Source organism: Hyperolius riggenbachi, chromosome 4, assembly GCF_040937935.1.
Source record: "Hyperolius riggenbachi isolate aHypRig1 chromosome 4, aHypRig1.pri, whole genome shotgun sequence".
Classification (NCBI taxonomy): Eukaryota; Metazoa; Chordata; class Amphibia; order Anura; family Hyperoliidae; genus Hyperolius; species Hyperolius riggenbachi.
The window spans coordinates 86432471-86459986 of NC_090649.1; the positions used below are offsets into that span (position 1 = coordinate 86432471).

The following is a 27516-nucleotide window of genomic DNA, read 5'->3' on the forward strand; positions in this document are numbered from 1 at the left end:
CGGAAAACCATGGATTTGGATCATATTCTGCGGCCGTTGTGAGTCGGTTTGCGGTCGCTGAGCGTCGTGCATGCCCCTTTAACATGGAACATCATATGTGACTCTATTATTGGGTTATATATATTATATGGACATTATGGACTCTGTCCCTTTAGGGAATATTTTCACACACAAGGAAAGTGCTTTTCCATGCATATAAGTGCTGTTACAATATTGTTTAGTGTTTATTTAATTTTTCTTATACTGTATTATTGTTGTACATTCAATTTTTATGTTATTGTATTTCCTCTTATCCAGTGATATGCATGGATCTTTGCAGGCTTTTCTTCGCTATTTCCTCCTGGGACTCTGGTCTATTGGTCCTTTGGTGGTGTCTTCTGTGGGAGTTTCTCTTTCTTATTGTTCTCTGGGGCTGTGTACCACTCACCTGCGGCTTCCTATTCGCCGCTGCGCTCCAGCGTGGTCTCTTCCTCTTCCTTCTGGCCTGCCTCCAATATCTGCGGCTTTCTCATTCGCCGCTGCGCTCCAGCGTGGTCTCTTCCTCTTCCTCCTGGTTTGCCTCTAATACACGCTGCCCACAATGACGTCACTTCCGGGTGACGCGTAGTGGGCGTCTATGCGCACGCACACCCTCCTTTCAGCATTTAAACGCCGTTCTGGCGTGCACAATCTGCGGTGTCCTCTCTCCTTCAAAGCGGGGTGACGCCCGCGGAACATGTGGGACAGTCTTGAGGGGTACCGACTCTTCCCTGCCTCCAGCATCTGACCTTATTACTACTACTCACCTGGGGATAAGTATACTCTCCTTTTGCACTGCTACTTTTCATTCCTCTTTGTTTACACTTAGCAATTAGGCTGCTCCAGTATCCACAGGTATTGTTTGGAATGTTTTTTCACTACATATATTTATATATTGTTTGCACTAGTTATTTGCACTTTGGGGTATATCCCCCTTATTTCACTACTATACTGAACCCGGGTTCAAGTATTGGTGGGCTCTGTGACAGATGCCCATCATACTGGCAAGTTGATAATCAATTGTTATTAGGTGTCATTTGAATTATTGCTCAGATGTTGGACGTATACATTATCATTATATGCATTGATGATTGGTCTGTTCAGGGAATAGTTTTTTGCCGTGTCTTTTAATTGATTTTAATCATGTTGAATCTCATAAATGTTATCTACCATTTTCATCTAAATTGTGAAATAAAGTATTTTTTGTATTTTTTCAAGTGGTGCTTATCATGAGGGCTTTCTTTCCTCTTCCTATATATACATGTAAATCATTAATACCGATTACCTAACTCTCTGCTTTCTCACACTTTCCTCATGCATATCTCTCCATTATCCCCTGCTATCGAACACTTTTCTCTCTGTCCTCTCACACTGGTGAATTGACTCCAGAGTGTTAAAATACCTCATGAGATAAACTACCTACCTTTTTTCTCTTAGTAAATCCTCTCTGGTGAATTGACGCCTATGTTTCAGTACATTTATCTCTTGTAATATTGTTGGTCAACTCCATGCTTGTTTAACTTGACTCTTCTTTTAATAAAGAGATGTTTGAAAACTAAAGTGATTGGACCTGCAGGGGCTCAGGGCAGGATGAGTGGAGCACTCGTCATTGCCAATTAGCAGGAATAAGTTTATAGCGCTCGCTATGCTGCTCTGCTAAGGCATGTTAACTCTGATAAGGCGTGTTGACTCTGACAAGATGTGTTAACTCTGATAAGACATGCTATCTGTCTTAGTGAATCAAGCCCTATATAGTATTTTAGATTTTTTTTCTGAATGCACTAAGATTTTCACACATGCGGTAATTACTGAGAAACATGGCTTCAATTCACTGAGACCTGTTCTGTAAAAGGAGAAGTGTAACCAGCTGTGGAGCAGGTCAGGGCAGCATGCTGTGGTCTCCTACAGTAATGTTCTCCCTCTTCTAGCTAGAGTTGTGCTAATGCTTCAGATGGTCTGTCTTAGGCCCGGCTCACATTAGTGTTAAGAAATGGTCTGTTCCTAGATTGGAAGGGAGCAGATTGTAACGGAGTTAACAGATCCAATGTTAACCATTCGTCCGTTCGAACAGATCCGTTCTGCATGATCCGCTGAACAGACCGCAAGTAAGCTTCTGGACTAATTTTTCTGGACCGATGAGCCCAGCAGAACGGAAATGGAAGCTGAAGCGCCATGAGAAAACGGAACATTTCTTCACAATAATGAAGACTAGAGATGGCCCGAACGGTTCGCCGGCGAACGGTTCCTGCGAACACAAACTTTTCCGGAAGTTTGGTTCGCCCCCATAGTGCGTGAGGGTCAACTTTGACCCTCTACATCACAGTCAGCAGGCACATTGTGGCCAATCAGGCTACACACCCTCCTGGAGCTCCACCCCCCCTTATAAAAGGCAGGCAGCGTCAGGCATTGGGCTCACTCCTGTGCCTGCATTAATTAGAGAAGGGAAAGCTGCTGCAGACTCTCATAGGGAAAGATTAGTTAGGCTCTTGTAGGCTTCTGAGCTTGCTCCTTGTTGATTCTTATTGCTAAAAAAGCACTCCCTCAACAGCTCTTTTGAGAGCTAATCTTGTTCTTGTGATCTATTTTGTGTGTGTGTGTGTGTCCCACTGACACTTGTGTTGCATAGACAGGCTTGGGAATTCCTACTGTGTGCCACTGCCAGGCCCAGCACATTCAGTGACTACCTGTGTGTGCCAGGTGCACATTGTAATACCCAGTGCTGCATATACCTACTGCCTGTTGTTCACAGTGCACCCACCTACCTACGTGAGTGCACGCAGTGTCACTGTGCCTATCCGGTACCTGTCTGACAGGTGCACATTGTAATACCCATCACTGCATATACCTACCTGACAGTCACTGTTGTTCTATCATTGAGCTACCACAGCCCGGTGACCATATGGGCTTGAAAACCGCCACAGCCTGCACTCTCGCCTTGGTGCGCACCAGTCCAGCACAGCCGTCACTACACAAACAGTTGTTTGCGGTGTGTTACACAGTGAGTTTGGTGTGTCAGTGTGAAGCAGTACTCAAATTACACTCCGATTGATGTATATGTTACGGCCAGAACCCGAAGTTTGGCCACTTCTAGTTCTGGCCGGCCACTTCGGGTTCTGGCCGGCCAATGTGCGAAGTGGCCGCTGCGCCGCGGCCAATGTTAGAAACGGATTGATTCCTGCGACATGAATGTATCTTCTGGCCGCAGCGCAGCGGCCAAACGTATAACCACTTAATTTGTTGCAATTAAGCCGGCGGCAATGTAACAATTCAAGCCGCCGGCTTTTTATCTGCCTCTCTCTCTCTCCTCTTATGGCCAGCCGGCGGGGGACACGCGTGTCCCCGAGAGTCGTTCGTCGCAGCAGGGGCAGCAGAGCGGGGAGGCTGCAGACATTGCTTCTGCCTGCACCCGCTCTGCAAGAACGGCAGGCCTCCCTGCCGCGGCGAACGACTCGGGGGGGGGGGCGCCGGCTGCCCATAGGAGAGCGAGAGAGGCGGGGGAGGAGAGAGAGAGGCGGGGGAAGGAGAGAGAGGCAGATAAAAAGCCGGCGGCTTGAATTGTTACATTGCCGCCGGCTTAATTGCAACAAATTAACTAAGTGGTTATACGTTTGCCCGCTGCGCTGCGGCCAGAAGATACATTCATGTCGCAGGAATCAATCCGTTTCTAACATTGGCCGCGGCGCAGCGGCCACTTCGCACATTGGCCGGCCAGAACCCGAAGTGGCCGGCCAGAACTAGAAGTGGCCAAACTTCGGGTTCTGGCCGTAACATATACACATGCAAGATGTTTTAAAGCACTTTAAGCCTGCAATTTAGCATTTAATGCGATTTCTGCCTTTAAAATGCTGCTTTGCGTCAAATCCAAATTTTTCGACTGGATTTTTGGTGTCTATGCCACTCCGCCATGCCCCCCTCCAGGTGTTAGACCCCTTGAAACATTTTTTTCCATCATTTTTCTGGCCAGCATAAGTGTTTCTAGTTTTCAAAGTTTGCCTCCCCATTGAAGTCTATTGCGGTTCGCGAAAGTTCGCAAGAACCGAACTTTTGCGACAGTTCACAAACCGAAAATCGGAGGTTCGGGCCATCTCTAGTGAAGAACGGACCGTTCTAGAAAGCAAAATCCACTTTGGTGATGGTGGTCTTGGGGAATATGGGGAAATGGAAGCAGCTGAACGGCAACGGAGTGAAAATGGATCTGATCGACCGGTAATCAGATCCGTTTTCACTGATGCATTTGGCACTTGATTGCCAGTGTGAACTGGGCATAAAACAGGAGCCTTCATTTGCAAGAGCTGCTTGTGACAGCTTACAACCGTAAAATGCATCCACAGCGCCTAATGCAAGAGGGCCCTCTGTATCAGTCTATAGATGTGCACACCTAATAGGATTCAGGGGAATGAATGTGCTCTGCTCCTGCTTGTTTTTTTTTTTCATTTTCTACCTTCTCGTCTGGCAGTATATTGGCATCAATGGACTGAGGAATAGGATGCGGTGGCTCCTCCTATTGCCCGTCTCCTTTGCCTGTCCAGTTTACCGTATGACAGATTGTCCATTCCCATAATTCAAGTGCACCTTAAAAAAAGACCCTAGGCCGAAACATTGTGCATTTTATCCAATAGTACTTTAAATAAAGAAAGTTATAATTAATGAAATCCAGGTGGAGACTGGGTCAGCTTTGCCCTTTGCAGTGCACTTTACACCTTTGGTGGATCAGGGTGTGGACTGATTGACTCCCTGATACATGAATATTAAAGTAAACCGGAGACGGGAATAAAGAAAGATTTCATACTTACCTGGGGCTACCTCCAGTGCCCTAAACGCTGAGTCCCTCGCCGTCCCCCCGAGTGCCTCCATTCTCTGGCTATCGGTCCCAGTAACTGGCTAAACCGCACCAGTTAGGCTCTTCTGCACATGCGCAGAGGGCCACGCATGTGCTAAAGACCGCGACTGAGCAAGATTACCAGACTGATAGCTGAAGAACAAAGGCACTCGGTGCTTATAGAGCTGGAGGAAGCTCCGGGTAAGTATAAAATGTTTCTTTGTTGGCATCTCAGCTACACTTTAAAGGGATACTGTAGGGGGGGGGGGGAGGGTCGGGGGAAAATGAGTTGAACTTACCCGTGGCTTCTCATGGTCCCCCGCAGACATCCTGTGCCCACACAGCCACTCACCGATGCTCCGGCCCCGCCTCCGGGTCACTTCTGGAATTTCAGACTTTAAAGTCTGAAAACCACTGTGCCTGCATTGCCGTGTCCTCGCTCCTGCTGATGTCACCAGGAGCATACTGCACAGGCACAGACCATACTGGGCCTGCGCAGTACGCTCCTGGTGACATCAGCGGCAGCTAGGACACGGCAACGCAGGCGCAGAGGTTTTCAGACTTTAAAGTCTGAAATTCCAGAAGTGAACTGGAGGCGGGGCCGGAGCTTCGGTGAGTGGCTGCGTAGGGACAGGATGTCTGCGGGGGACCATTAGAAGCCCTGGGTAAGTTCAACTCATTTTCCCCCAACCCTCCTACAATATTCCTTTAAGCATCCAAGCTGGAGGTGAAGTACCAAACATCTTGTTTGCTCTAATCTTTGTGAATTTACATTTATTAAGGTATTTACTGCAGAAGGCTGTAATTTACCGCACTAGTCAGTAATTTTACTTTTTCTTGCGTTAAGAGTGAATTGACATCTAACAAACTGTTCAGTGAAGTCGGTAATGCTTAGTGAATTGAGCCCATGGGGATTCTGCATGGTCACATGATCAAAATTTACAGCAGCCATAAAGTGGAGCTCCACTGGCTAGCTTAAAGAGGTACAGATGACAGATTCCAGGTAGTCACACAAAAATGGTATTCCAGGTTTCCTGGAAGTTCCACATGGCCTCCAGACTCTTCTGCTGCTCAGCGGATCATTCAGAAACAGCAGTGGCGTAGCTACAAACCTCTGGGCCCCGATGCGGAATCTGGATGTGGGCCCCCCGGCAACAACAGCCCCCCCTCCCCAGGCAACACCCGACGCACACCCATATCCGAATCCCTATAGCCAGCTAGTATAGGTAGCCAGGCATAGGTAAGCCAGTATAGTTGCCTCCGGTATAGGTTAGCCACGTAGGTGCCTCCAGCATAGGTAGCCAGTATAGTTGCGCCCAGTATAGGTGAGATAGGCAGGCGCCGCCGGTATAAGTTAGATAGATAGGTGCCCCCAGTACAGGTTAGCTAGGTGGGTGCCTCTAATATAGGTAGCCAGAATAGTTGCCCCCAGCATAGGTTAGATAGGTAGGTGCACCCAGTATAGGTTAGTGAGGTAGGTGCCTCTAATATAGGTAGCCAGTATAGTTGCCATCTGTATAGGCTAGCTAGGTGCCCCCAATACAGGTTAGATAAGTAAGTGCCCCCAGTATAGGTTAGATAGGTAGGTGCCCCCCAGTATAGGTTAGATTAGGTAGCTGCCCCCCAGTATAGGTTAGATAGGTAGGTGCCCCCCAGTATAGGTTAGATTAGGTAGGTGCCCCCAGTATAGGTTAGATTAGGTAGCTTCCCCCCAGGATAGATTAGGTAGCTTCCCCCCTGGATAGATTAGGTAGCTGCCCCCCAGGATAGATTAGGTAGCTGCCCCCCAGGATAGATTAGGTAGCTGCCCCCCAGGATAGATTAGGTAGCTGCCCCCCAGGATAGATTAGGTAGCTGCCTCCCAGGATAGATTAGGTAGCTTCCCACCCAGGATAGATTAGGTAGCTGCCCCCCAGGATAGGTTAGAGTAGGTAGCTGCCCCCCAGGATAGGTTAGGTAGCTGCCCCCCCCAGGATAGGTAGGTAGCTGCCCCCCCCCAGGATAGGTTAGGTAGCTGCCCCCCAGGATAGATTAGGCAGGTGCCCCCCCATAATGGAGGGGGGAGCCGCAGCCGCGGGGAGGGCAGCCCGACCTCTCCCTCCCTTCCTCTCCCCGCCCCCCCCCCCCCCTCAGATGCAGAGTGAGCGTGCACGGAAGCGCTGTAGGCAGAACTCACCTCCCTGCGTTCCAATCGCTGCTGATCTCCTCCCGCTCTGTATAGATGCTGATACACACACTGCCGGAAGCAGTGTGTGTATCAGCTTCTATGCAGAGAGGAGATCAGCGGCGATTGGAACGCAGGGAGGTGAGTTCTGCCTACAGCGCTCCCCCTCCCAATAGCGTGCACGGGCCGCATGTGCCTCCAAACGGACATGGGCCCCCCGGGCCCCTCCCCCGCCTCCTCAGGAGCTGGGCCTGGTCGCCATGGCGACCGTTGCGACCGCGGGCCCTACGCCATGGAGAAACAGCCTTATCAGTCTGCAGACAGACTACTGTCGGGAGAACGACCGCCCAGCGGGAGGGTCTGACTAACCCGTCGTTCTCTGTAGTACACAATTCATCATTTCCATTTCCAAAGATAAAAACAAAATCTAGAACACAAAGACTTTATAAAGTTTTTCACTATTTATTTTCATAAACATGAGGTATTTCAAAGTGCTAGAAGATGAAGCACTAAAAATGTACAATGGTTGAAAAAGAATGATAAAAAAAAGAAATTAAAAAAAAAACGAAATAAACACAACAGAGAACTCCAAAAAATCTTCTGGTTCTATGTGCCAAACATGAACACATACAATAAAACAGGAAAAAAGAGACAAAACAGGCTAAGAAATAAACAAGGCATATATAATAACTTTCTTTACAAAAAAGTTCTTTGTTCAAAAGGTGATAAAGTAATATCTACTCAAAACTTTCACAACTCATTTTCATACGAAAATATAAGTATCAAATTTAGTTATGTATAAGCGTTATACTAAAGTATACAGGCAGTGTAAGAATTAGTCCAGTACATAACAAGAGATTAAACAATATATTTGTATACAAAAAACATGCTCCTCAAACATTGAGGTGTTACAGTACTTAGGTCCGAACTTCCAGTCGCATATTGGTAGTGAGAGCTATCAAGCATAGCCCAAGTAAATTGTACAAAAAGGCAAAAAAAAAGGAGTATTAATGGTATATACAGAAATTCCTCCAGAGGTACAAGTGCTAACCCCAGAACAGTAACATCAGTTACAAAATGAGCACCATAAAAAATTAAAATAAAAAAAAAATAACTGAGGTTATTACAAAAAGAAAAAAAAAAAAAAAAAAAAGATAATCAGCAGCTCAAAAGAAAGAAAAAAACTCACAACATGAAAACATCTACAAAGTATAGAGTAACAAAACAATATAGATCCAAAAACAGAGACGACACAGTTAATCATTTGGCAGTCTACTCAACTCCTCAAAAGATTCCATCCAGTTGTTTCAAAACAACAAAAACATCTAATACAAAAGCATTTCAACTGTAGAGTGAACTGGATTTGAAATTAAACCAACATTCGTAACGTCAAAAATGCTTAATCTTTCTTTTATACTCTTTAAAGAATCAAAAATTGTGCAAAGTGGCAGTGACAGTTCAGAATTGGAGGGAAAACAAAAAACAAAATAAAAAAAGGTTTAGCAAGTCCGGGAGTTTTCAATTTTTTTAATCAATTCTTCGTGTCTAAGCTGCAATTTTTCTTTTTCTTCTAATAATTTTTCTTCTTCATCCTGAAGGGAATGAACGTATTCAGTGGCTTTTTTCAGGATAACAACTTTAGCGGCTTTATCATTTTTTACAAGCTCGGGAACATGGTCTCTTAAAGTAAGAAAGCTCGACCTCAAGTCGTTGCGGCGCTGACGTTCTAGGATGTTGTGGTTGCGCCTCCGCTCGCTGTCTTCCGAGTCGTAGTTACGAGGGCTGGAGCTTTTAGACTTTGGTTGTACCACATTCTTCACAGGCCGAGGGGCTTCACTTTTCTGCTTTTTCTGAGGTGGAGCTACCTCTTCTGTCTCCACATATGGCGAGGGTGCGGCATAGTTGTGTTGTTGATGGACTGGAGCACATCGCTTAAGGATGAGTTCAGTAGAGGGGCTCTTAGTAGAGGCAGGGTTAATGGATTTGGAGCGCAACATTGTTGGGGAGGTTACTGCCCTGTTAGAAGAGGTTCGCCTTTTCTCCACTGTCACAACATCAATCTCTTCCTCTTCTTCGTCTTCATCATCATCATCTTCTTCTTCTTCCTCCTCTTCCTCTTCTTCTTCTTCATCATCATCTAGACAAAAAAAGTATAATGTGTAAATTATAACAGCTACTACTATCATAGACTTACAACATGCTTTTACAGGTAATATTCATGGATTTTTATGTTTGTATCAATTTTCTACGAGTTTAATATACCAATATCAATGTATTTTTGTATCAGAAATATTTTTACATTACATATCTATATAAAAAAAAACCTCCACCTGCTTGTTCGACTTGCAAATTTTGTAAGCACGAAAAAAAAGTCTTGCTTTTCTGTTGTAGTAAACAGGTCTCTAACACTATACATACATAGGCCCTGATTCAATATTTTTTTATGTTTCTTGCAATGGTGTTTTTGGATGCTGCATAGGATTTATTGACAACATTCCTTGAGCAAAAAAAACAAAAACTTAGGCAAAAGTGTATTGAATCAGGGCTGTGGTCTCCTGACTTGTTAACTAATAAATAAATTAACTATACATTTTTCCTCTCTCTACTACACAGTAGAAGAACAAGAATGTCATGTGCTTAACAAACCTCCAATCAAATAACAGGTGGGGCTGTGATGGAAAAAAAAAAAAGTTTTATCTATTTTTTAGTACTAAACCTAATGAACATAAAACAAATCCCCACTCATTTTCAAAAACCAGTCAACACTGATATTTTAAATTGAAAAAAACAAAAAAAAAGTCAAACATTTATTGTAAAGTAATACTATCATGCTTGCCAGTTCTGAAAAAGACGGGGAGGAATTATGTGATATAAAAAAGGCTGCTTGTAGTAATAGTTTATGGGGGTGGAGCAATGACTGCTCCCTCAGACACACATCTCCTTGATTAAAATTGAGTCATTCATCTCTGACTATTGTCTTGAATGGCCACATCCAACAGCACATTTTCCAGTCATCACAGGTTAACAAAGCTGCTATCAAAGGAAAAACATGGAAATCAGTTCCCCTAGAGACACTTTGGCCCTGATGCAGTAAAGACTTTACTACATCAGACCCATTGTAGCTTGATTTTTTATTTATTTCATTTACATTTTTGCGCTCTTTTGTTCCAATGTAAGGTCTAACTACAGAAGCAATGCTGTTCCTTATGCAGTTTACAACCCCCAAAGGGAAGTCAAAAAAGGAAAAATATTTAAAGATCAACCCTTCTATTTTTTAATTTTTTTTTCTTAGCTTTTATGCAACACAACTGTATTGCATTGTGGAACTAGAGACTGCTAGGCTTTTAAGGACTTGTGATGATCAAACAAATTCAACTAACATGCAAATGATGGTGCGACAAGAACCAGAATGTGGCAGGAGCTAATGGAATTTGGGAACTGGTGCTGTTACCAGAAAATTTTGCCCCTACAAAATTTGGTTCCTTGCACAACAGAATTTGCACATTAGTCAATTTTATTTGTTGACCACTGCTAAAGATCATACCCGTTTAGTATTTTATTATTATTATTATTATTATTATTATTATTATTAACAAATTCACTGGTTATTTTACTAGCCAGTACATACACCTAAAACCTTTCAACTAGAATTTTTCCTAAACCCCATTTTTCTGCTGGATGCTAAGGTCCATTTTCCCTTCCTCTTCAGACGTAGCTGTTGGTTCGTAGTTTAGCCTGTCTGGCTTCTGAATTCTACATCTGCCTGTCTGGCCCTGCTGTATGGAAAGTGCACCAGGAGGCTGCAGACTCCATTGGTTGACTCCATAATGGCCACTGCAGGGGAGGTTGAGAGGGGGTCTTTGAGTTCTAAAAAAGCCAGCAAATAATTCATCCCTCCAGCATCCATCCAAAACTGAACTGGGCAAGAGTAAGCTCTGGACTAAAAGTAAATGAAACCTTCTTAAAGAGTAGCTCGGTGTAAGAAAAGTCAGCAAAAACCACTTTAGTAAAATATTAGCTCTGTGATGACAAAAAGAAGACTTGCATATCTACAATAAAACCATGTGTATCATGGATGTATCACGCCCTCCCCTAAGTGGATTAGATTTAGCACAGTAGCACAAATTGTAGTTTCTTAGGGGGCTTTGTGAATAGCCTAAATTGGAGATTTGCTGTACTTAGGAGGGGTGGGTGTGTGTGGGGGGGGGGGGGGGGTTATAGATGTCGAAAATTGTACAAATCATCTGCTTCTGAGAGACAATTGCTGGGTTTGTTCCTAGGCACAGTGTGCTGCTGGTCAGATCTGTAGGCCCCTCTCTAAGCTGGGCATTTGGTCTTCAGCCAATAAGACAGCTGTTGTGAGGAAGTGCGTCCTCGGAGCTGTCAAGGCACTAACATGAAAGAGACGCACAGGAGCTAAGATTAAATCCCTGTGCGGGTGGATGGCAGTTGGAGGCTTGGGAACATCATCAAAGTGAGCTTGTTGTCACAGAAAGAATGGCAGTTTTTCTAAAATTATCATGCGGTCAGGTTATGGAGCGCAGCGTATGAATGGGCTAAAGTGGCAGTCAGGTTCAGTTTTAAACCGGCAGTGAATCCATTTCATGTATAATGTTGACTTTGAGGATTGATTCAGCCACCAGGGGACACTGTAAGGAGACTGGACCCTAAAAGCATCTAGATTACTAATTATTTAAAGGGGCTACAACATTAAAATTAGCAACACCAGGTTGTGGGAGGAGCTAATAAAGCTTGCCACAAAACTTATAGTAAATTGCAGCAAAAGGTTCTTTTGCAAGTACTAGCTCGTTATACCTTTTTGGACACTAATTTTTTGTTTTATAGTTTTGGATAGCAAGGAGCTATCTTTTAACTTATTAAAGTTCGAATCTCTGGACTTTAGTGCCATCTATGTCCAGGAGGAAAGATGGCTGCTCACTTTCTGTTCCACAGACACAATAAGATGTTAAAGACTATTTCCAGTGTAAAAAGAGAGAGCCTGTCATGTCAAGTCATAATGCTGCAGGATCGGGGGGTTACTAACTTATCTGATCTGCTGTAATTCACTTAACAGGTGAGGGCTCCTCCCCCTTTTAGAAAAGTTGCCCATGGTACTTTTTTTCCCCCCACAAAAGGTCTGTCCATGACCACCTGCGTCGCCGTGGCCGACCTCCAGATTGATAGCCACAGCCTAATTGGTGGCTGCTGAGCTGGGGGCAGGTTGCTGCAACGGAGGAGGAGGCCAAAGAGCTTCATAAAACTGTTCGTGACAGCTTTGCAGAGGAGGGGGAAGGGGAGGCGGAGCTTCACCTTTCTAATGAATTCAGGTAAGTAAATAACCCTGAGTCACCATAACCAGCATTAAGACAGAGCCTAACATGACAGGTCTGTCTTTTACACTGGAAATACTCTTTAAAACTAACTATAACAAGTAACTTGTCTATATATCTTATCTAAAGGTTAGATAGGTTACACAGCATATCTAGCTGCAAACAGCTTCAAAAGTTTATGATTATTTATTCCTGTGATACAATGAGGGCAGCCATGTTCTGTTTGTCACATTATCACAGGCTGAGGGCTGGAGATGCTATTAGCTTGCCTGTGTGTAAATTCAATCCCCTCTCCTCCTCCCTCCTCCCCTCTGCCTCCGAAATCACTAGCTAATAACCTTCTCCTCCTCCTGCCCAGACTGAGCTCCCATAAGCCCTTGCTACAGTGCCAAGGCACAAAAGGAGCTGTGGGCGAGGCTTGTTTAGTTTATAGGGAATTAGAGTATTAAAACAAAACAAAAAAGTATTTGGCTTGAGGAATGCCCTATAAACCATATGAAAGGAACACAATTAAGCAATGAGTAAAAGTTTGTCTCGGATCCACTTTAAGAGGAAATCTCACCTGTGACAGCGGTCATCTACCAGCTACCACAGGCACAGGAAGTGAGTGGTCACAGACAACAGTAAAACCCTGACAGAGATAGGATTTCAGTCTAATCTGGATTTTACAGCCCAATTTTAGGTATAGTTTTATGTGCATTAATTGATATAGTTATTATGCATAAAATGGTTTGTAAAAGAGAAAAAAAAAAGTCTAATAATAATAATAATAAAAAAACAAAAACAAAAAAAAAAAAAACCTTCCAGCTGCCTAGTTTCTCAAAGTCAATGTCAAACACTCCCTAAATCTGTCAGCAGAAAACATGCCCACCTACTAATAGCCCATCAAGATTTTATACCTACCCAGGCTTCCTCCAGCCCCATGAGCACCCATGCGTCCCTCGCCATCCTCCCGAGACGTATGTATTGTACGGCCGCTGGCGAGTTGGGCGCCGGGAAAGACGAATGATGGCTCTCCCTGTTGCCACAAATGCGAGTTGTCACAACTTGGAGGGAGAAGTAATTTGGGGTCCGTCAACCGACGGAGTCCCGTGTTACAGTTACACGCCCCGTGCAGCATTACATTGCTGCTATGGGTCGCTTAGTTTCCCCCCTGCTTTGCTCCTGAGTGCCTAAGTTCACGTGGTATCGGTCCCCGTAATCTGGCTCAGTCATGCCTGTTGGCTCTTCTGCGCATGTGCGGACCCTCCGCACATGTGCAGAGGAGCCCGACTGGTGCAGCTGAGCCAATTACCAGGACCGATACCAGGCGAACGGAGGCACTCGGGAGGACAGCGAGGGACACATTGGTGCCCATGGTGCTGGAGGAAGCCCTGGGTAAGTTTAAGTTTAAAACAGGAATGTGGAGTAAGCACAAAAATCATCCGACTCCTAAGTTTATGAAACCTCCCACTCCAGGTACCCAAAATGGCTCAGACTCCTCCACTCCAAAGTCTAATTCTTACCAGGACTGTGGATTTGGTACAAAAATCATCCGACTCCGACTCCTCAGTTTATGAAACCAACGACTCCAGGTACCCAAAATTGCTTTGACTCTGATTCCTCAGCTCTACCTCCACAGCCCTGGTATAAAATCTTTTAATTTGCCGATCTCAGGTTTCCTTTGAAGAGGGGATGTAGATCTATGAATTTACTTTAGTAGAACTGTAACTTTTTTTTTTTATAATATTACTGAAAGCACAGTTAAAAAAAAGCCCAAATCCATGTGCAGACTTTTTAGTGGTGCTAATGGAGTTCCAACCGACTAGGGCTTTCAGAGCATCAAGTGTCAGTTTGAAGTGTTCAGATTTTCTGCATTCCAAACACTTTCCTGGAATTTATAAACTATTCCTTAGTTCCAGACTAGTATTAAAGAGTGCTTCCAACGTAGAAGACAGAGCCAGTCATGTTAGGCTCAGCCTTAATGCTGTAGGATCTGTAGGTCTCAGAGTGCACCTCAAAATCTTTGGGGCCAGAGCTTTCTGTCATGCTTCCCCTACGCTTTGGAACTCCCTACCACACCCAGTCAAGACAGCCCCAACCCTGGAGTTATTCAAATCCAGATTGAAAAGCTACCTGTTTAGCCTGGCTTTTGCACACAATTTAGCAGTCCACCAATTGGTGGTCTGAGACATGTTTACGTGCTTTTAGTCCTATGGAAGGAAAGAGCTTTAGAAATGTTATTTGTATTTAATTACTTATATGCTCGTCTGTAATTCATTAGACAGTTGAAGCTCCATCCACTCCCTTGGCAAGACAAACGTCTTCTGAAGCTCTGCCCCCAGCTCAGCGGTCACAAACAGGCCACAGCAATGCAAGTGGGGGTGGCCACAGCTTCATCAGGCTTTTGAAAAAAAAAATACCATGCCGGCTTTTTTGAGGGGGGGGGGGGGGGGGGCAGTGCATAACATGTTTAATAAATTACAGCTGAACAAGTAAGCTATTAACCCACCCATCTCCGAAGGGGGCTTTAATGTAAGGCTCTGTCTTCTACACTGGAAGTAGCCTTTAAAGAGGAACTCCAGTGAAAATAATTTAATATAAAAAGGTGCTTAATTTTTACAATAATTATGTATACATGATTTAGTCAGAGTTTGCTCATTGTAAAATCTTTCCTCTCCCAGATTCACATTCTGACATGTATTACATGGTGACATTGTTACTGTGGGCAGATTATGTAGCTGTTCTGGCTTTAACAGAGAGCTGTAAACAGCCATTTCCTGTGTGTGTCATTGTTACATTGTGGCAGTTTGCCCAGAGTACCGTACGGTACCAGAGCCTCTTGTGGGAGGGGTTTCAGCACAAAATCAGTCATACAGCGCCCCCTGATGGTCTGTTTGTGAAAATCATTATATTTTTCATGTAAAAGTGGGTATCAGCTACTGATTGGGATAAAGTTCAATTCTTGGTCGGAGTTTCTCTTTAAAGCCCCTCTCCAGGCATTTTCCTAGATACGTGTAGAGACTGGTTTCTGTCAGTGTAAACAGTCCTTGAAACTCAGGAACTGGCACTTCCTGTTCCACAGACTGTCAGTGATATAGACTGCAATTTTCTCTGAGACATTTAGTCTGTAACTCCTCCCTGCAGTCTAAACTGCAGGGTGACGCCATGCAAGCATCAGCAGCCCCACACGCCAGATCTAAAACTTGCTTCTGGTCATGTGATCCCTATTTCAAGACAGGACTTTCATCTGCAGAAGTCAACGTTTACACAAAAAGGTAACATCTGGGCCCTCAAAAACACTGAAATTAATTGGTGGGGATGTGACATTGCTGGCCAAACGGCAATTTTCCCACTAATACACACATCCCATTTTGACTGGCCAATGACTAACCAATTTTTACCACCTATATGTAGTATCAGGGATAATAGATTGGATTAGATTGTGAGCCCCTGAGAGGGACAGTTAAATGACAGGAAAATATTCTCTGTACAGCGCTGCGGAAGATGTTGGCGCTATATAAATACTAAATAATAATAATAGAAGATCTTTAATACAATGAACATATTGGGCCTGATTCACAAAGCGGTGCTAACAGTTAGCACCGTGGTGAAAAGCCCTTTATCACGCCTAAACTCTGTTTAGGCATGATAAGTTTAGGTGTGATAAGTTTAGGTGTGATAAGTTTAAGTACCAACTGGGCTAGCACCGCAGTGCACAGCTGATCAAAAGTTTTGCGCTAGCAAAGTCTGGTGCACTTTGCATAGAGTTTAATGGCGCTGCTTTGCGTGCGGGAATTTGCGTGCGATCTAAACTTATCTAAACTTAGCATGCCTAAACTTATCATGCCTAAACTGAGTTTAGGCATGATAAAAATGGTTATCACGCCTAAAGTCTTTAACCTCCACGGGGTAAGCCGCCGGAGGGTGCCGCTCAGGCCCTGCTGGGCCGATTTTCATAATTTTTTTTTTGCTGGACGCAGCTAGCACTTTGCTAGCTGCGCCAGCACCCCGATCGCTGCCGCCGCGCGCCCGATCGCCGCTATCCGGTGCGGCGCGCGGCACCCCCCCCCCCAGACCCCTGCGCTGCCTGGCCAATCAGTGCCAGGCAGCGACAAGGGGTGGATCGGGTCTCCCAATGACGTCCCGACGTCGCTGACGTCGGTGACGTCATCCCGCCCCGTCGCCATGGCGACGGGGGAAGCCCTCCAGGAAATCCCGTTCTTTGAACGGGATTTCCTGATCGCCTATCGCCGGAGGCGATCGGCGGGGCTGGGGGGATGCCGCTGAGCAGCGGCTATCATGTAGCGAGCCCTGGGCTCGCTACATGATTTAAAAAAAAAAAAAAAAAAATCCAAAAAAAAAAAAACTGCTGCGCTGCCCCCTGGCGGTATTTTTCATACCGCCAAGGGGGTTAACTGGGTTATCACCGCTTTGTGAATCGAGCCCATTGTGTAGGTAAGTTCTTATACTACATGGAAGTGGTAAAATTGGTCAGTCATTGGTCAATCAAAATTGCATGCGTGTACCAGGCATAAACTGTTAGAGATCATTTTTAGATTTGTAGCCAAAGACAACAATGAGCTTATCACCTTTCCCCACCTAATATCCCTACTAGTAACACACCCACAGGCAGACACAAAAACTGAAGTCTGAGTAGAGGGCAGTCAACCTACTAGTAAGATTTCAGAATATGGGAAGACCTGCCAACACAGGAAAAACATACAAACTCCATGCAAACAGTTATCTTTACAGCCTAGAGCTTGGCACTAAACTGGGGGATATCCAGTCATCCTGCCAAAGGAAATCCTGAAAATGTTACCTGCTGGGGTGACTGAGAATTACACCATTCCAGATGAAACCCATTCATCCTTTGCTTTTATAAATACTTAATAGTACATGCTGCTAAACAAGCACAGACACAGTCTACTTCTTATGGCATAATAAAGTACAGGGTTCACACAGAAATGATTTAGAGCTGAAATGATAGTCAGTGTTAGTAAAGGATGGATATTGAAGGTTATTTATCTATGAAGAGATGGCAAAGCAGAGAGGATTGGACCAACAGCAGAGCGATTTACCCAAGTTCAATGATTGACAAAACTGGAAGAAGATTACCACAGACAGCAGTGGAGCATGCGATTAAGGCCCGGTTCACACTGGCACTTAAAAAAAAAACTGTCCGGTCGCAGATCATAACGGAACAGATCCTATTGGTTCCAATGTTAACCTACAGATCTGTTCACTTTGGTCCGTTCAAACTGATCAAGTCCACACACTCCACTGAACAGACCGCAAGTTTGGTGTGGCAGCGATTTTTCTGGACAGCGGAGCCCAGCGTAATGGAAACGGAGGCTGAAGCACTGCATAGGAGGCAATGAGAAATGGATCGTTAAAACATACGAGCTACAAAGAAAAAAAAAAAAAAGAAAAAAAGGAGCGTTCTAGCCCACAAAAAAATCTACTTTGGTGGTGGGGGTCTGGGAGGGATATGTGGAAACTGAACAGAAATTAATCCGTTCAAACAGAAATCGGTCTGTTTACCAGAAAGTGCCTGTGTGAGCCGGCCGTTTTGTAAAACAAGGGAGATAAGGCCACAGATAGCCACAGGCATTTAGTGGTTGTACCTGGTAATGATAACCCATCATGTTTTAAGCTGACTTTTGCGGTTGGTAAGGAGGGAAAATTGCCGTTTGGCCAGCAATGTCACATCCCCACCAATTAATCAGCTTGTGGCAAAACAAATAAGTCGCCACATCACCTTTGCGTTGGAGGCCCTGATTTTCAGACAATAATGTACTACAAGCAGCCCCCCCCCCTCAAGGATTGGGTTCCTCTGGCAATATAGACTTTGCTGCAAAAATGAAAAAAGGTGCACTGAGCTCCAAGGGAAATATGTGGAAAGGACTGAAAGGCTGCTCTAAGCATCAATGGCCACATAATATAGGAAGCCAAAATCACCTTTGTCCTATCCTCATACTTTTGCTTTTCAGTTTACTAAATCTAAGTTATGGAAGTTTAGACATTTTTCTTGTTGTAAATATTGCCTGATGGTCTAGTGTGAGGCTGGGGAGTGGCTGTGTTTGTGTGTGTTGGGGGGCAGGTGTGCGTCATAAAGGGGAGGGGCCAAACAACGGAAGAACACCTGGCAGTTCCACAACAGCAGCTGTGTGATGAAGACTGTGCACTGCAAATAAGGAAATATGATTGGTGGAAGGTAAGAAAGCATTTACTTTAAAATAAATAAATATTGTTCCCCGATTACCATTGTCCCACTGTATTTTCACTGTGCATGTCCTATTCCACTTTATAAGAACGGTCCAACTAGTTTTTTTGATTTGTCTCACATAATTGGACTTTCTGAGCACTTCCTACGAGCCTCTGAAGAAGGGGTGGATCCTAAAACCTACAAACGTGATGTCACATGCGTGGTTGGAGCCTACTCTAGGTTGTCAGTCTCTTCCGTTTTCATATGTAAAAGCAACTTGTTTGTGTCTTTTAGATAATAAATGGTTATGCTTGATCGGTGCTTTCCTTTTCTTTTGTTGTACTGTGGATGTTCCTCCCTGTCTTCGAAGTGGAACAGTTGAGTTATCGAAGCCCCTCCCCATAAACCTATCCTTAGCATGAGTAGGGAACTCGCAAACATAATAAGGCCCGCTAATGCCAACTCTACATGTAAAAATGGAAGGACCGTGTCTGTGACCACTTCAAAGACCAAACATGTATGGAACAGCTACAAGCAACCCCTCCCACACACAGGTTGAGGCACTTGAAGTGATAACAGGTCAATATCATGTTATAGCGTGTGTGTGTGTGTGTGTGTGTGTGTGTGTGTGTGTGTGTGTGTGTGTGTGTGTGTGTGTGTGTGTGTGTGTGTGTGTGTGTGTGTGTGTGTGTGTGTGTGTGTTGAGATGAAGTAGCACAATTTCCATGAAAATTTGTAGATTGGGGCACCTTTTCTAACTACGTTCCACTCACAGTGACCCTGCAACTAACAAGTCTACCCTTAATGCTTCCACAGCCACAATCAGCACCAAAAATGTCCCTTCTTTAGTAGAGGGTGACTGGTACAGTGACGCCATGCAGGTAAAACTGGTGCAAAAGTGGAACAGTTGCTGAGAGCGACCAATCCTTGCACTGGCTCTGATCAATCTCTCTGCCCCCGCGCCATGGACCTTACATCGTTGGTGGAGGTAAGCAAGGTAAAATGATGACAAGAACATCTTCCACACTCTGTTTCGCAAGCTGTCATTTTACGTTTATTAAACACATTTTCCCATGTGTAACCATAGAAATTCAGGGAAACTTTTAGCAGCAGAGGGACAGATTTATCAAAACCAGCAATTAGGAAAAGTGGAGCAAAACTGGGACAGATGCTCAGATAAAGGATTAGGTTGGGTCACTGTGTACAATCGCTCCAGGTTTCCTCATGCTGGTTCTGATGAATCTGTGCCACATATACTACGTACAAACGGCAGCTGTGGGTGCCATGCTGAGGGGGCCTGGTATCTTCCACGCATTCAGCCACCCACCATAGCCAATGCCTGGCAATCTGATTGGTAGCCATCAAATGTCACCTGCACTGGAGGTGACAGATGACCAATGGCAGAATACTATTAAAATACTATGGGTCTTTAAATAAAAAGTCTATACTATGTACTATACATGCACATTATTAAGGATCCTTTGGACTTTAAAGTGAACACAAAAATCTATTAAATAAAATTAACCCATAAGAATGCAGGAGATACGCCAGTACTGTGTGTACAACTATATTTACTTGCACCAACAGTGATCCGAACTACACAAAAAGAGAGATCTAGATATAATCTCTGTTTGTTTACATGACAGGCTTGACCAGAGTGGGTGGAGCAGTATTACTATACAAAATGGCTAGGATAGGAGGATGTCAAGGCCACTCCCCAAAGTGGGAGGGGTTTGCAATTTGGTGCAAACAGCCCTTCTGAGAACGCATTCTAAAATGTTACATATAATGCTACTAATGTCATTGTCACTGCTCACTAAAACAGTGTCCGTGATGTCAATACAAAAAGGAAGATGGTGAATGTATACTTCTGATCGTCACACTTTTTTAGCGCTTTGTCAGCAGATTCTAATATTTATAGAGATGCAAATGTTTTCATTTTGCCCCAATACAAACAATGTACTTATAAACTTATATGTATGGATCCTTAATCTGGATTAAAACAAGGCACTAATCAATAACTTGTATTACTGATTTTTTTATTTTATTTTTTTGCTTTTGTTCTAGAATACATGCTCATATTTGCCAAAGTTCCAATGTTTACATACCAAAAATGAGCCAGGAGCAGTTTATTGTACTCCCATCCTCCTCCATGCTTGTAGATGTTATCAGGACTTCAACAGAGCTATGCTAATGAGTTTGGGGAGTCAATTTAACCCTGTAAAGGAAATGGGAATAGCTTCAAAGCACATGATTCAAGCAGGGATCACCCCAGACTTGTTTACAGTCAGTATAAGTACAGTGTGACAGCTTATGCTGTACACACTGGGGGTGGCGCGTCTGTCTCTTACAAATGGTGTAAAATAAATAATGCAAGTATATTGCATGATGGATCAAGGCATAATTATAAAATTAAAAGCACTTAAAAGTGGACCTGAATTCATACACGAGACAGAAGGAAAACAGAGGAATGCACCCTGTATGCATTTAGAGTTTAGCCTGTTTACTTCCCCCTCATCTGTGACTAATCGCAACTGTAATTTGATCTCTCAGCAGTGTCAGCTGGCAGCCTGGGCAGAGCAGTTAATTTGTAAACACAGGATGTTAACTATATGTCTGCTTCCATAAAAGCAGGAAGTAGGTAGACCTGCTGCATATTAACTAGATATTAACTGTAACAAAGAAATGTTTTCTTTAAAGGTTATTAAGCTGTTGCTTATCTTTTAGAGCAGAAAGGAGGTACTGAGTTCAGGTTCACTTTAAGTAGGAGTAAACTAAAAGTAATGCTGGTTTCCGTCAATTATTTAGACCCATAATAGAGATAGTGGCTCAGTTGTGGTCCTAAGGGGCAGAAGAAGTGTAGCATAAACATATAGGAATAGCCGAAAAAGTAGATTTTGAAATTTTATTAAAATTTACTTTGTAAAAATGGCTAACCAGTGTGAGTCCATTACAAGGTAAAATGAAGGGCAATCGTTTTATAAAAAGTTTCAAAAAACTCTGGGGAAAGTTTTTTTAAAAAAAGTAAAAAACTAGCAGGAAGCCTGGAGTGCCAGTATCTTAATTAGTAGGGCAGTAGGATAAAGGGCAACGCGCCCTGATGGAGGGGCCGGCTGGCACCGCGGTGCTGTAATTCTGCCTGAGACGCTGCTCTTTAAGTTGCCAAGCATCTGTTACTAGTAACTAACATGATAGGATTACCTTTTAGATATACAGAAAAAAAAAAACGTCTGCTGCTTCAGCTGTCTAAAAAGGTCTCTCTTAATTCAATGAGCCCTTTCAGAATAAAAAGCAAAAAAACACCGCCATCTGCTGGCCTCCCGCCTCAATAGGTGGCTGATTGAGTGGCCTCCAACACTGCACTCTGCCTGTTGTACCAGAGAGGTCAAAAGAGAGGACTTTTTTCGAGCTGGAGTTAGCATGTTAGCTCTTTCAATGGCTCCTATTCTCATAAAAAGAACTTTTTTTTTTTTACCCTGACCGGGGCTTACGGTTACAACTAATGAATATTGCAAAGAGTGCCGCCTGCCCTTGACCCAAGTAAATATTTTGTCTAACCTTCAATACACTGGTGAGTGCATCAGGCTTCTTAACAAACAAGATCTACCTTTCTACCATTCCAGTCTCATCCTAGGTGGGGAAAAGGTAGACAAAAAGAAAAAGAAAAACAGAGCACCAAGACTGGAGAGTCCAGACATTAGATGGATGCTGTGAGATTAGCACTGAGTCTTCTTCTGCAAACTACATCAACTAATCACCCAACAACACAAAGGGAGATTAGGATGAAACAACAAGTGATTGACGTAAACAATGCAACGCGCTAAACCTTCGATTGTCAATTCCCCCAACTATTCTTTTGAAGGATGAAAAGAAAACACAGCGTCAGGCAATGCCTACAAGTAATGACTTGATATCAAGAGATTTTTTTTTCTATTGTAAATGAAAGTTATTAAGTGAGTCATTTTGTTTATACTCAACACACCCACAAACCCAAGTGCATGTATCCAGGGTGAAAGGGGCCAATGCTGTCAGTGACCTTCTTACCAGACAAGGTCTTACTCCAAACCTCTCATAAACAACAGTGTGCAGAGGCAGAAAGCAAACTTCTGCTTACCGGTAGTTGCCATGGGCTACTGCATGCTACTATTGTATATGCATCTTTCAGTTTATAGTGTTAACATACTCTGTAATGTCAGTGCATTGCACACAGTGTCTTGGGTCCAAAACCACTGGCTTAATAAAATAGAACATACACATATATATTTTTATCCCAATACATCTTTGGAAATACCTTTACAAGTGTGAAATTAATATACTGTAAATACCCCATCTAGTCTTGGCTGGCAGTTCTTACAAAGTGGTACCAAAATTCATATGTATAGAAGCCCCAAAACATTTTTGCCAGGTTGACCTGCTTACCAGACTCGCTGTGGCTCTCATCTCCAGAGCTGGCGCTGTTTAAGCACGGCTGGGCACAGCTCCTGGCTGGCACAGAAGATGGTACGACGGCTGTTGGTATGGCACTGATGGGTGTAGCAGTTGGAACGTTTCGGACGCTCTCTCCCTTGTTGACCGGGAAGGGGAAAACCACCGCGGGGTCCACACAGTGAGAGGCAGGGTTGTTTAAATCCTCTCCTTGCCCAAGTAGGTTGCTGGCAGCTGTGGTGCCAGTCTGGCTGGGGGCTGCAGGTTCTACAATCTCAGCTGTCTTGCCCAGCTTCTCGTTGACAGCCCTCTCCAGCTTCTCCCTGGCAGAAAAGCCACTCCACATGCAGTCCTGGATGATGATGGACTTGAGGTTGCAAGGGGACAATCCCAGCTCGTTGCTCTGGGGCAAACCCCAGCCAGAACTCCCCAGCAAGTCAGCTTCAGGGGGCAGCAAAAGGAACTCCGATGCCCAGTCCAAGGCATCCCCATCCCCAGGTAAGCCATACTCGAGCAGGGGTCCTTGCCCAGGGGACAGTGGGTCACTCTGTAGCCCAGCTCGACTAGGGGAGAGAGGAGGAGTGGGGAGCAGCTCAAACTTCTTCCAGATGTCTTCTCCTGGTGGAGCACAGTCTGGCCCGCACAGATAAAAGTCGTCCTCATCAGGGTAAAAACACGGCTGCAGGGAGTCAAACTCCAGGTCGGGGTTTTTACTCACTACCCCAGGCATCTTCCCGATATACTCCTGGCTACCAAACGCTGATGAACGACCAGAGACAGGTTATCCGGAGATCCAGCCACCTACTATCTGGAAGAGAAAGAGATGCTCTGTTCAGGACTACGAGACAGAAGACACTGATCCTGCCTGTCTAGGATATTACAGATGAATAGCAATAAGAGAGGATGAGAGTGCCAACGGTCCATGCAGTTCTGAGAGGGTAGCTTCTAGCAGGAGATGCAGGCGAAGGATACACAGGGGTCTCTTTTGCTAGAACTGGGCTCTGCACCACTAACACTAGCAACACCCACATAGACTGATCTCACTGTACCATGCCTGCTCAATGAATATAGATGCAAAAAAAAAAAAAAAAAGCATAGTCTGCTCCTGGGTGGTATCTAAAGGTCTGTGTACCAGATATAGTCAATCTGATTATTTTAGCCCTAACACATTATTTAGTCCTGATTTTTTTTTTCTTTCTTATTTTAATCACTTTTGCCATCCCCGAGTATTGTCCTTGCATGCACTCACAAAATGTCTGCATTTTCCTATACTGTACTGTATAGAAATGTGCAACACACAGCATCATAGCCCTGGCAACCACATACCAGCTGCTGGACCTGGCATCTTGATTTGACAGCTAATGTCTCTCACCCACAAGGGGTGGTGCAACACTCTCCAACCACTCAAAGGGTTAACGAAAATAAAATTAGCATTCTTATGCCATCGCTGTGCAGGTATATAAACTATAAGCTGCTCTGACTGCTTCCTATAGGGGCTGATTTTATCAGCTAGTGTACACAACGTTGATGATGATGTGCACAGTGCAATCACCTACGGCAAACAGATCTCACCTCTCCAGCAGTCTGGAGCACTAACAGCAGTGAGTAATGGTTGCCGTGGGTTACTGCAACCCATAAATCACTTATCTCCACGGAGACAAGACAAGCACTCAGCCTATAGAGGGGGAATCAGTGCAGACAGTGCATGATGTAAGACAACTGCAATTTGCAGGAGAGCCCCTGACAGAAGACACACTGCAAATGAAGCAGCATGCAACAACAGAGATGGCGATAGCAAAATATATATATATATATCATGCATGGATGAAGATGACAGCAATATAGAGCATGCACTGGTGTGATGATCAGAGCAATACAAAGCATGTCATTGGGGAAGGATAACAAACTACATGCATAAACTACAGCATGCACTATGGGTGGTCAAAGCAATACACAGAACCAGTGGGTGTGATAATCATAACAATATAGAGCAGATACTACGGATAATCACAGCAGTGATCTGTTCTATAGCATGCCAAGGGGAGGACCACAACAGTAGTGTACAGCATGCACTTATGTGATGCTATCAGTGATATAATACAGCATGCAATGTGCATGATCAGGGCAGTGATATATAGCGTGCAGTGGTGTAATGGTCAGAGCAGTAATATAGAGCATGCCCTGGGGATCACCAGCAGTAATATATAGCATGGACTGGAGATGAACAGCAGTAATATATAGCAAGTAATATATAGCATGGAATGGGGATGAGCAGCAGTAATATATAGCAAGTATAGCATGCACTGGGGATGATTGGAGAAGTAATATATAACATACAATGGGGATGATCAGAGCAGTATTATATAGCAAGTAATATATTGCCTGCAGTGGTGTGATCAGAGCTGTAATGTATAACATGCAGTGATGTGATGTGATGATCAGAGAAGCAAGTAATATATTGCATGCAGTGCTGTGATGATACAGCATGCAATTGGGATGATCAGAGCTGTAATATATAACAAGTAGTATATTGCATGCAGTGTTGTGATGATCAGAGCAGCAAGTAATATATAGCATTGCAATGGGGATGATTAGAGCAGGGTAATATTTGCTGTAATATATAGCATGCAGTGCTGTGATGATATATGGCATGCAGTGCTGTGATGATATATGGCATGCAGTGCTGTGATAATCAGAGCTGTAATATATAGCATATAGTGCTGTGATCATATATGGCATGCAGTGCTGTGATCATATATGGCATGCAGTGCTGTGATAATCAGAGCTGTAATATATAGCATATAGTGCTGTGATCATATATGGCATGCAGTGCTGTGATCATATATAGCATGCAGTGCTGTGATAATCAGAGCTGTAATATATAGCATATAGTGCTGTGATCATATATGGCATGCAGTGCTGTGATGATCAGAGTTGTAATATATAGCATGCAATGGTAATAATAATGCTGATCCCAGTGCACAGCCTTACCTCTGGCTGATGCATGCAGTTCTCCCAGCAGCCTGTCACTCCCTGCACTCAGCACACTGTCACTGCATGCACTTTGAAGCTGTTGGATATTATTAACTAAAAAAAAAAAACCTGACACACCCGGGAGAAAGGGAGGTGGATTGAAAAAAAAAACACACACAGAAAGAAAGACAGAGAGAAGACCCAACTTCACCCCACCCCCTCCCCCTCGCTTCACTAACCCCTCCTATTGGGGAGGTACGAGCTGTTTCGCGCCAAAATGCCTGCTGCCTCCTCCTTCCCCCCTCCGCTCTTCTCTCCCCTCTTCAGTGAGAAATGTCAGCCTGCTGCTGCTTATCGCCCAATAGGTTTCCGGCTCACGGGGGCAGCCGGCCGTGCAGCGCTTCAAAGGGCTGAGAGAGGAGGAGGAGGAGGAGGCGGGGGGCAGATGGGAGGGAGGCTGCGCTATTCTCTCCTTACACCGGCCAGTGCTGCCTGTGTGTGTGCTGGGCTGGCCACACAGGGACTCCTCTGCATTGTCTGCTGCTCCATACATCCCTGCCCCTGTGCTGTTATACTATAGGACTCTCTACTGCACAAGCCAGGCTCTGCTTCTGGCTGACCTGACATAATACTCTGTATGAGGAGGCACAGCAGTGTACTGAAGCAGCTCCATGAAGTTAAAGGGGTTCTCCTGTACCTAAAAAAAGCAAAAACTGACACCTGGGGCTTCTATCGACCCCCTGCAGCTGTCATGTCCCGAGCCGCCCTACTCCGATGCGCCGTTCCCCGCCGCCGACACCGGGCTAATTATTCATCTAACTAGACAAATAGAACTGCGACTGTGCAGCTGTGGCCATGCGCGCATCAGCGCAGGCGCAGTACAAAGTTTTCTTGTACGGCACAGTAAGCGCCCGCTGACGCGCGTGGGTGCGAGCACGGCCGCGTAGCCACAGTTCTATTTGTCTAGTTAGATGAATAATTAGCCCGGTGTCGGCGGCGGGGAACGGCGCATCGGAGGAGGACGGCGCGGGACGTGACAGCTGCAAGGGGCCGATAGAAGCCTCAGGTAAGTGTCAGTTTTAGCTTTTTTTTTAGGTACCGGAGAACCCCTTTAAAGCGAATCTGAACTCAGAACTTCCTCTGCTCTAAAACAGGCTTTCTCAACCAGGGTTCCTTGAGTACTCTGCAGGGGTTCCTAGGTATTTTCCGCCATAGTGGGGGAAGTATAATAGGGCACATTGTTATAGGAGGTACTGTGAAAAAGCACTAAATTGGGGGTCAGAGTACTGAGAACATTAATAAAAAGCATTAGGATAAAGAGACAGTATTATGAGGAAATCTGCAATAATTCAGCTATTAGTGAACATTTGTGGTTACCCACAATGCACTACTACTGAATATGCAAATTATCCCTTTTTGCCCTTGGCAAGCCAGGCAAGCATCCAGAACCGCTGGTGTATAGCAAGCCTATAGCTTTACATTTTTCATAGCCACATCAACCCCACATGTAGACAGACTGTTTCAGACTTTTGGTTCTGGTCCTCATCAGTACATGGCAGGGACCCCACATGTAGACAGCCTGTTTTGGACTTTTGGTCCT

General features: G+C 44.5%; 1 protein-coding gene across 1 annotated transcript; it reads right to left on the reverse strand.

Annotated features, from left to right (window-relative positions):
• Positions 1–7564: 7564 nt before the first annotated feature.
• MYCN (MYCN proto-oncogene, bHLH transcription factor) lies at positions 7565–26122 on the reverse strand. Its single transcript, XM_068279082.1, has 3 exons — positions 25935–26122; positions 22938–23751; positions 7565–9138 (listed from the first exon to the last, which is right to left on the reverse strand). The coding sequence occupies exons 2-3, from the start codon at positions 23671–23673 to the stop codon at positions 8501–8503; spliced, it is 1374 nt and encodes a 457-aa protein (XP_068135183.1). The 5' UTR covers positions 23674–23751; positions 25935–26122; the 3' UTR covers positions 7565–8500.
• Positions 26123–27516: the final 1394 nt, after the last annotated feature.